General features: G+C 35.5%; 1 protein-coding gene across 4 annotated transcripts in view; it reads right to left on the bottom strand.

The window, feature by feature from the left end:
- Window positions 1–7,844: 7,844 nt before the first annotated feature.
- cdh4 (cadherin 4, type 1, R-cadherin (retinal)) overlaps window positions 7,845–9,943 on the bottom strand; it is a 294,301-nt gene continuing 292,202 nt past the window's right edge. For 3 of the 4 annotated variants that reach the window (XM_055183497.2, XM_055183498.2, XM_055183499.2), the window contains one exon: window positions 7,846–9,758. In XM_055183497.2, coding sequence (XP_055039472.2) covers window positions 9,552–9,758 — 207 coding nt within the window. In that variant the 3' untranslated portion in view covers window positions 7,846–9,551. Of the gene's footprint in view, window positions 9,759–9,943 lie in introns of all 4 variants that reach the window. The other variant, XM_055183500.2, reaches the window with a different exon arrangement.

Raw genomic sequence — 9,943 nt, 5'->3', positions numbered from 1 at the left:
AAAAAGTAAAAGGAAAACACAAATTGTACCTGCTGTGTTGATTGTATTATAAAACAGTTTACATAATTCAAATCACAAGAAATTCCAAAGATATGTGACATGTTTGTTTTCGAGTAGTTGTATTTGATAAAGTTTTCTGTCAAATAATGCAGTGTTCCTTCCACGGTACAGTGGAATTTTATTAACTCATTCCCCGCCAGCGTTTTAAAAAAAGTTGCCAGCCAGCGCCAGCATTTTTCATGATTTTCACAAAAGTTTAATGCCTTCCAGAAAATGTTCTTCTTTAAATATATAAACAAACAATATATCAGATGAAAGAACAGACCCTCTGCTTTCAAACAAAAAACCTGTTTCATCCTACCTTCATTAGTTCTTTTGTAATCACCTCTCAAACATGGGTAGGTTTCTTCAAAAACACCCAATTTTGAGCAAAAAGCTGAAATAATTCAATTTTTGTGAAGGACCCAACATCTCACAAGATTTGGCTGTAGGCTACTGTAGCTGTATCCCCTCTAGCCAAAATTGAATTGTCCTTTAAAATAATCCCAAAATAGCCTAGTGCATGTTTGGAGAAATAACAGCTGATTCTAATCTCCGTAAGCATTATCTTCCTAGATCCATATCCCACTAATGGAAATAGAGAAATCCGAATCTGTGTAAAAATGGGTAAACTAAGGAACACTTACAATATATACTACTCTCTCAAAATGGCAATGTTTACTTGACACAACTTGATCTGTGTTTTCTTGTCAAGATTTGAGGAGAATTGTACTCACCAATTTTAGCATGTTGCATGGATGGTTATCCTAATTAATTTGTTTTTCCAACTAGTCTAATGATCTTAGATGATCATAAGTTAAAGGGCCCATTTATATACAATAGTTGTCCTCAGTGAGGAATTATAGAGTGAGTTAAATAAGTTTTCATTTTTAAGAAATAAAAGGTATTCTGGTGGTACTGTTATTAGAGAAACATGCTACCATCATAGTACCATGTTATTTGGTCATTCTAGTAACTTTCATAAATACCATAGTACATTTCCAATTGCCATGATAGTGCTGTGCTTTTTGTTTATGTTTCTGAGAACTTGTTGGATTACATTATTTTGTTTTGTATAAAGACTTTACTTTTCCCCCTAGACAAATCCTCCAATCCCTGACAAATCTCTTTCCTCGCCACGGAAGTATATTAAATGCAATTTTTCACACTCAGCAAAATAATTTCGAAATAAAACAACATGACACCTTCTAGCTGATGTGTCACAGCAGAATTCAAATCCACAGAGATTGAACGTTTGGTCACATCCAATTAGTGTCCTCTCTTGAGACACGCCCACATTGGGAAGAACCATCTATAGCCCCCATAGGGATTTCTAAAGTCTGCCAATGCTGAGTTTTGACTTTGTCTTTTAGCTGAATAAGGATTTTTACATGACCCTGGTGACTGTTCGCTCATCTCAATGTTATGTTAGCAAAACAGTTACCAATCGTTACCACTCTGCAAATTGTTGTGATCAAATTGTAGTGCCTGACATTCAATAATCATTTGGTGCCATCAACATTGATTTTTGTGTATACTATTAACTAGTTGATGAATTATTAAAATCGATCTGGTTGCATGTTTATTTATAATGTCGAATGAGTGAACCGTGGATTGTCATTACAGCTGACATTGACAAATAAACTGCAAGGAGCTTTTGTATTCAACACAATTATGCGGCTGAAAGGACTTGCATCTTATAATAGCCCCGGAGTGTGGCTGATTCAGCAAAGTGATTCACTTTCTCTGGATGTTCTTAGCACTTACCTGGAAACATTCAATTAAGAAACCCTATTGAAAAATGTAGGCAGGCACATGAACACTGTCCAAATCATTTTCAAATTGATTTGTTCTCCTTCACGAGCTGAGGAATGCAAGACTTTATTGAGTAGATGAAAAATATGCGCGAGCGTATTTAAAAGGGCAAACTTTATTTATAGCACACCCTTGTGTTGGCCGCGAGCCACCTGTTAACTTTGGATTTGTGAAGACAATCCATCAGCATGCCTTACTATATTTGTCTCTGCGATAGCATGGCTGCTTCAAAACCACATTTATGAAAGAACTTCATCTTATTGATAGCTTCATTAATAAAAAAGGAAAAACCTCTCCTTATATTTTTTCTATGAACCGATTCAGCTCACTCCAGAAAATGTATCGTATGAGTATCATCCTGTGATATTTTGGTCTACTTGTTACTTCATTAACAGGGAGACATCAAAACTTACCTTGACACTTTGTCTTGTACCATGGTACAAGCATGAAAGATACCTTGGAGTAGCACTTTAACTCTTTCCCCGCCAGCCATTTTTTGAAAAGTTACCCGCCAGCAATTTTTGTGATTTTCACAAAAGTTTTACAAAATGCCTTCCAGGACAATTTTCTTCTACAAATATGTAAACATACAATATATCAAATAATAAACAGACCCTCTGCTTTCAAACAAACAATAAACAAACAAAAAATTTTTTTTAATCCTATCTATATTTGAAGAGTTTGGTTCCAAAACGCGATAAACACCATTTAAAAAAAATGAGTAACTGTCAAAATCAGTATTATATCAGGTCAGTATTTAAAAGTAAATTCTTAATTTTACGCAAACTACAATATCCGCCGTGTTATTCTATTATCTTTTCTCTCTTTTTTCCCAAAACGCAATAAACGCCACTTCTCCTTTTCTGCAGAATGCAATAAATCCTCTCAACAAATTACAGCGCACCATTCCACGCATCATAAACAAACAATGGGGGTGCGTTGAGTACACGGAATCTAGTTTTCCTCATCTACTTTGTACCTGTGATCAACAAACAAACAAAAACAAAATATTAATTTAATGGCATTGCTAAACCTGTGGTGGTTTTCTGTGACTGGAACGAAACGTAAGCCATCAACATCTAATAATTTACGCGAGAGGCACTCGGGAGCCGGTTGCTTGTTCTCTCAACAGCATCAAGCTTCTCTCATGCTTACACATTGACCCCCCCCAGGGAATCTTATGAAAAACTTTCCATAATTTTACTCAAAGTCAACGAAAATCGAGCAGGACCAATCGCTGTCAAAAAAGTTAAGAGACGACGTCCCAAGTATAACCGCAGCAATGACTAAATGTCAAAGTGTTTTGGTTAATGCCATTAATGTTTCTTTTTTTATCAGTGTATACCACTGTAACATGGCAAAGATTTATATATTGATTCAATAGATTTATAGCATTTTGAAAAAAAAACTTGGATTTATTGCATTTTGTGGAAAAAATCATTAGTTTTTATAATAAATCTTTGAAAATCAAGTTATGGAATTGATTTTTTTATGTTATTATAACCTAAAGATGCTATGTGAAAGTTTTTAACAGAAAATAGTGGTTTTCATCTTGTCACTTTCTTGGTATAGAAAACACGTTTTTACCGAAATTAGTCAAAATAGATTTATTGCGTTTTGGAACTCTTTATTTTTTCTCTGCTTATAAACTCTTAAATATGGATATTTTTCTTAAAAAAATAATATTTTTGAAAAAGCTGAAATAATTGCATTTTTGTGAAGGAATTATCAAAACATACACAAAGTTTAAAATTAGTAAAAACAATTTTGCTTCAGTTTTTTATAAATTGGGTAAGTGCCAAGTGTCTAGTGGATAATCACGGTATTGCAGATTAACATAAAAAAATCATCAGAAACACATTTTTCATGTGTGTGGATCCTTTTTTCAAAATATGTGTTATGCGCGTCTACAGATCCTATGTGCATCACGTGTTTTGTTAATATAACAGTAAAATAAGTGCCTGCTGTAGATGCGTCTAAAGGGTTTATGATAAAAGAGGCGCTCGCGATTGCTAGATACTCGCATAATCTCATGCGTAATCAGAGTTTACTGTTAACGGAGTGTCTTGCGTGTATTTTGTGAACGTGAGCGTCTCTTTTATCATAAACTGTTTTGACGCGTGTGCAGCAGGCACTTATTTTGACAAAACACGTACATGGTTCACATGACGTAACAAACACATATTTTGAAAACGCAAGCGACACACATGACACTTATTTTTAATTATCCCCCCTCGGATGAGCAGTCACGAGCCGCCACTGGTGGTAACCATTTTGCAATACACCAGGATAGTGCCTTCAGCCATGACTTATTCAAGACACAGCGCAGCCTCTCATTCCCTTATTGTTTACTTATATACTGCGTATATATCCAAGTACCATGGTAGTACCATCTGAACCACTGAGCGTCTCCTCCCTTTCGCTCTCGCTTTCCTCCCCTTTGTGCAACTAATGACACATACTGTTACTGTTTTCTCTTTCTACATCCCTCTCTCCTCTCGTCTTTGGGTAATTTGCAGTGTTCTGCTTGATGAGATTAAAGCAGTGCATTAATCAGAGCACTAATTGATAGACACGGCCGTAGAGAGATCCAATCCCCTACAGCTCTCACTCTCTCTGCTTTTACTAACTTCTCTGTTCTGAAGCTACAGAGATATACTCATACTCACACAATTTTGTTTTATGTAGGATAGATTAAACAGTTTATCATTAGTATGCATATGTGACAGGCACACACACACAGAGAGAAAGAGATACATAGAGACAAAGATGAGTTGAACTGACTGAAACAGAGGAAAGAGAATTGACTTACTGTCTGTATCTAGCTTTAAATTGTGCAGGTGGTTTACGGGACAGTTCACTCAAAAACGAAAAAATCTGTCATCAATTTTCCAGAACACATAAGGAGTTAGCAGACTGATTGTTATTTTCTATACAATAAAAGCGAATGGTGATCCAGTCGCCATCATCTTTCAGTGTGGAAAAGAGCATGTGAACAATGTACCCACTTTTTTTTGTTTCATGCATTAATGTCATATGAGTTTAGAACAACATGAGAATGAGTAAAGGAATGTGACAGATTTAAATATTTCAGTGATCTATCTCTTTAATAAAATAAAATTAGGAATGAAGTCTAAGGCTAACCGTCATGTTCTGTTAAGATCGACTTGACATTTTATATTTGGGGTCCCAGAGCCCCAATGATGTCTACAAAAATAGCTTTTAAATGCACCTCTTTTATTCCTTAATGGGATAGTTCACCCAAAAATGAAAATTCTGTCATCATTTACTCAACCTCATGTTTATCAGTATGTTTTGTTTACTTTGCTGAACCCAAAAGAAGATAATTGGATAAGTGATGGTAAACACACAGTAGATGGTACCCATTGACTTCCATAGTAGGAAAAACAATCTTTGGAAGTCAATGGGTGCCGTCTACATGTGTTTTTCCATCACATCACTTATCCAATTATCTTCTTTTGTGTTTACTTTTATCCAAAGTGACTTACTTTGCATTCAATGTACATAATTTTGTCAGTATATGTGTTGCCTGGGAATTAAACCCATGATCTTTGTGCTGCTTTGATCTAATCAAATCTCAGTATTATTGAAGCTGTTTTCCTCAAGGACTACTTGCACTGCCACTTTTCACACATTTGACTTTAGTGAAGTTGTTTTTGTTTAAATAAAATATATTAAAAATAAACAGCTGGGAGTCTATGTGGTGTGTAGACCAGTGACAGAATCTTATGAAGCATGTAAAAATTAATTGCGTATATTCATTTCTGGAGTCTGAGAACCCAGATATACTTTTAATAAATGACATTTAATCATATGAAATGTTTAATTTAAAATATATGTTAAAAAATAAGTAATAAGTCGCATTGGGATATTTTTAGCAATAGCCAAATATACGTTGTTTGGGTCAGAATTATTGTTTTTTTATGCCAAAAATCCTTAGGCTAATAAGTAAAGATCATGTTCCATGAAGATATTTTATAAAGTTCTTAATGTATATGTATATATACAGGGGCGTTGCACAAGATCTTGAGCCCTATGCATAGGCAGTCCTGATGGCCCCCATGCCCCATCCCCATATTCCAGACTTTACAAGGGCCCTCTCTTCCTTTGGGGCCCTGGTAATCAGTACTGGTTTTACCTCCAGTCCGACGCCCCTGTGTATATATGTATATATGTGTGTGTATATGTATATGTATATATATATATATATATATATATATATATATATATATATATATATATATATATATATATATATATATATATATATATATATATATATATATATATATATATATATATATATATATATAATTATCATTAGTAATATGTGTTGGTAAGGACTTTTACAATATTAAGATTTTTTGCACCCACAGATTTAATATTTTCAAATAGTTGTATGTCAGCCAAATATTGTCCTATCCTAAAAAAAACATAAAAAGTAAAGTTATTTTTTCAACTTTAGATGTTTAAATCTCAATAAAAAAATCTAGTGATGTACCGATGTATCGACCGCCAATATGTATCGGCCGATTTTTTATTTGAAACCTTTGGGATATCGGCAATAGCATGAAAAAGGCCAATACCGATTGTTTATTAATTACCTGCGTGATGGCAATAAGTTGCATGTCTGTTGCATAATACAGCATTTTTTAAAAATAATTATTAAAATAATTAAATAATTCCTGAAACAAAATAAATATGTACAAATTATAGTTTGTCAGATGGGGGGAAATAGTAAATCATGTAGTTAATCAATTGAGAGAATTCTCATTCACATAAGGCATGCAGTCAAAGTAAAAGTATTTCGGGAAAATGTCTGCAGTCTGGGCTGTTTTCAAAATCCCAGAAAAAAAATCTGCAAAAATTTATCTTATTTTGTGCCTCTCTCATGTTGGTGAGTTGAATGTTAAATAAATCAAATCCATGTTCTTTAAAAATAATTTGATGCAGAAATAAACTAGCTAATAGGCCAACTGTATAGTATCGTATACAAGCGTTTAATATCGGTATCTGCATCGGCCAATAGTTGTGTTTTTACATACCCCCCCCCAAAAAAAAATCATATCCGGGCATCCCTAAAAAAATCCCTTATGACTGGTTTTGTGGTCCAGGGTCGCACTTATTTATAAGTGTATATGCTTAGCCATAAAAACTGCATTGAGAATCCTAACAATACATTAGGGCTATATTAAAGCTACAATATACTTTAACAAGTCTATCCTGATTTGTCACAATATTGCACTGTTTAGATACAACCTTCAAACATACCTATACCAGTTATAGTAAACATAGTCTTTAGTATAAGATAATGCATGCTTGATTAGGGTTTGAAGTAAACTCTGCAGTGACTCTTCAGGACCGGAGCTGAGTAGCACTGAAATATAAATAATACAATTTAGGATAAAAACAAACAAAAATAAATTCTTCCATCATGTATATAAACAGGATATAACCTTTAAAATGATTACTAAATGTATGTTAAACCCCATAAGGAATTCACTCTTCTGACATCTGATTCTTTTACCCAATTGTAATTTCCATAACATTTATGGTCTTCAGCTTTAATCTCCTCTTAAAGATTCATTATTAGTCATGGGCGTTATGTTTTAATTATACCAGATGCACTTTGAGTAGTCTGACCTTTCAATGGGTCATGTGAACAACTAACTTAATTTAAATACACGTCAAAAACTTTCTATCAGAAGAGTGTCATCAGTGGTCCATCATTAATTCTGTTAAAGGCAAATGGAGGAGCAGACATCCAAAATTATGTTAACTTGATGGTAATACATGGAAATCAAGAAGTTGTCCTGATAATCACGCAGCCATTTTAAAAATGGGGCGTAATCAGAAATCCCATACTCGGAATATCTAGCTAAATTCAATTGTCAACCAGTGATTTACAAATGCTTGAAAGATACACGGATATCAAAAATGAGTAATAGACATTGGGAATTGTTGTGAACAGGACAAAGACCATGATTTTTTTTACAAACTGTGATTGTTTATTCTCTAAAGCACATCCAGTATTTGAGATGAATGAAAAGAGAAATCAGTTACACTGAATGGTGAAGCAGGCATGACTTTAAGCTTCTCTGCAATGCAGGTTTAGACCCTTAACCGGGGACAGAACGCACGAAACAGACTTCTTTCAGCAAGACAGGACAAAATGAATGCTGCTGCATTTCTCAAAAAACAGAACTTAAAACCTAAGAAAAAAATATAAAACCAACATAGAAAAGAGAATTAAAAAATCCTACAGGATATAGACAAACAAACACAATCGCACCCACACACAAACAAACAAACTCGCGCACAAACACACACGATTAAAACCAGATGGGCCCAGACATTGACGCGTAGGCCAATTCAGAGCTTGAAGAGCAGCAAATGTTCCAGAAAGTACTTCAAAAATAAGTATTTTACAGCATTTAAATTTTTTTTGTTGTTTTTTTTGTTCGTTTTTATTTTTCTCAGATTATATTTATTCTGTATGGTGTATATTCTTTGCCAACTACTTTTCACATTCTGACCACAGAGGAACAAGTGCGAGAGATCCGAGACATTGTTTTTGAAAGAAGTCATGCACGTATAATATTTTAATCAACTTATAAAGTTAGAAAAGGGGAATGTTCAAGACCAAAAAAAGGGTTTCTTCTGATGCAATCCGTTTCGAGTCGGGTTTCTTCAGCCATCTCTTCTTGTCTCGCTGTCTGATAACTTGTCATGCCTAAATTACCTTTACAAATTGGAACGCAACACAAAATCGTACAAGGCAGGCAAGAGTATGAGCTAAAAGGCATTCTCCATTAGTTTGTTCTTCTTTTAAAAAAGAAAAACCTTGATTTTTTACACAACCATTACACAACATAACATTATATGGTCGTGGTCGGTCAAGTTTGAAAAACAAAAAACAAATTATGATTTCCGAATTGGATCACTGTACTTCTTACGCTCCAATTTCTCACGGGAGAATGATTTTCCTGCGGGAAAATTTTGTCTTTATAAACAAAAGCCTCGACAAAGAAACATTCTTCGTTTCTTTTGTTTATTTTGTGATAGTCAAAGAGGCGTTTTGCAATACTGATGCGGGGATGAAAGTAAGAGGAGCGGACAGGAACAAGGGCGTGTGCCCAGAAGAAACTTTTCAAAATGGCAACCGACCCTGAGATTGCAGGAGTCTGATACAAAACACACCACAAAAGGCACTTTATCAACAACAGTGCTTCTGTTCTACTGAAATTCAAGTTGAGAGAAAACTGTGTGTGTGTGTGTGTGTGGATCTCTTCTTTGTGACAAAGCGAACAGAGAAAGAACACACGGACTCGTTTTTTAATCGTGCGTGCCGAGTTCGCTGTTTCCGTCACATCTCGATTCCATCTTCCGCCTCCAGGCAGTCCGAGAGGAATGACAAAACAACATTGAAGAAACCACAACGCGAAATATTGTAAAAAGCCATAAAATACTTGTGGATTGCAGCAAAGGTCCAGAGCAGGCTGCAGGGCAATATCCTCCCTTCTCGATGGCTCCATAGCTTGCAGAGGAACTAGTTTGAGAGATCAGCTCGCGTCGGAGTCTCATCATATAGCTTCTCCATGAAACATCTAAACCGAGAAGCTAACTGTCCCTCCTGGCCCTCTCTGTTCCCCTCTGCCCTCTTCTAACTGGCACCTTCAGTCCTCTCCACCTCCTCCGTAGAGGTCCGCCAGTTTTTTGAAGCGTGGTCCCCAGTCATTGAGGTAGTCATAGTCCTGTTCCCCAGAGCTGGAAGAATCCAGGGAACTGACCGAGCCTGCTGTGGAGCCACTGCCCTCGTAGTCGAATACCAGCAGGGAATCGTAGGGAGGAGCGGTGGGGTCATTATCTGCCGCACGCAGACCCTAACACGAAAGAGAGAGAAACGGTTTCAGAGCAGAGACTTCATACGCAGTACATGAGGACTTTAACTACTGTGAAATCACACTGGGGATGTGTTTAAAGCGACCACATCATGAGAATTCCTTGATCTTTCAGATAAAAGAGCTTGATGTACTGTGAAGACATAGTGTAACTTTCAGTTTGTTAT

Source organism: Misgurnus anguillicaudatus, chromosome 14 (genome assembly GCF_027580225.2).
Source record: "Misgurnus anguillicaudatus chromosome 14, ASM2758022v2, whole genome shotgun sequence".
In the NCBI taxonomy this organism is placed as follows: domain Eukaryota; kingdom Metazoa; phylum Chordata; class Actinopteri; order Cypriniformes; family Cobitidae; genus Misgurnus; species Misgurnus anguillicaudatus.
The sequence above is the reverse complement of the archived record's forward strand: the minus strand, read 5'-3'. Positions and strand labels throughout refer to the sequence as shown.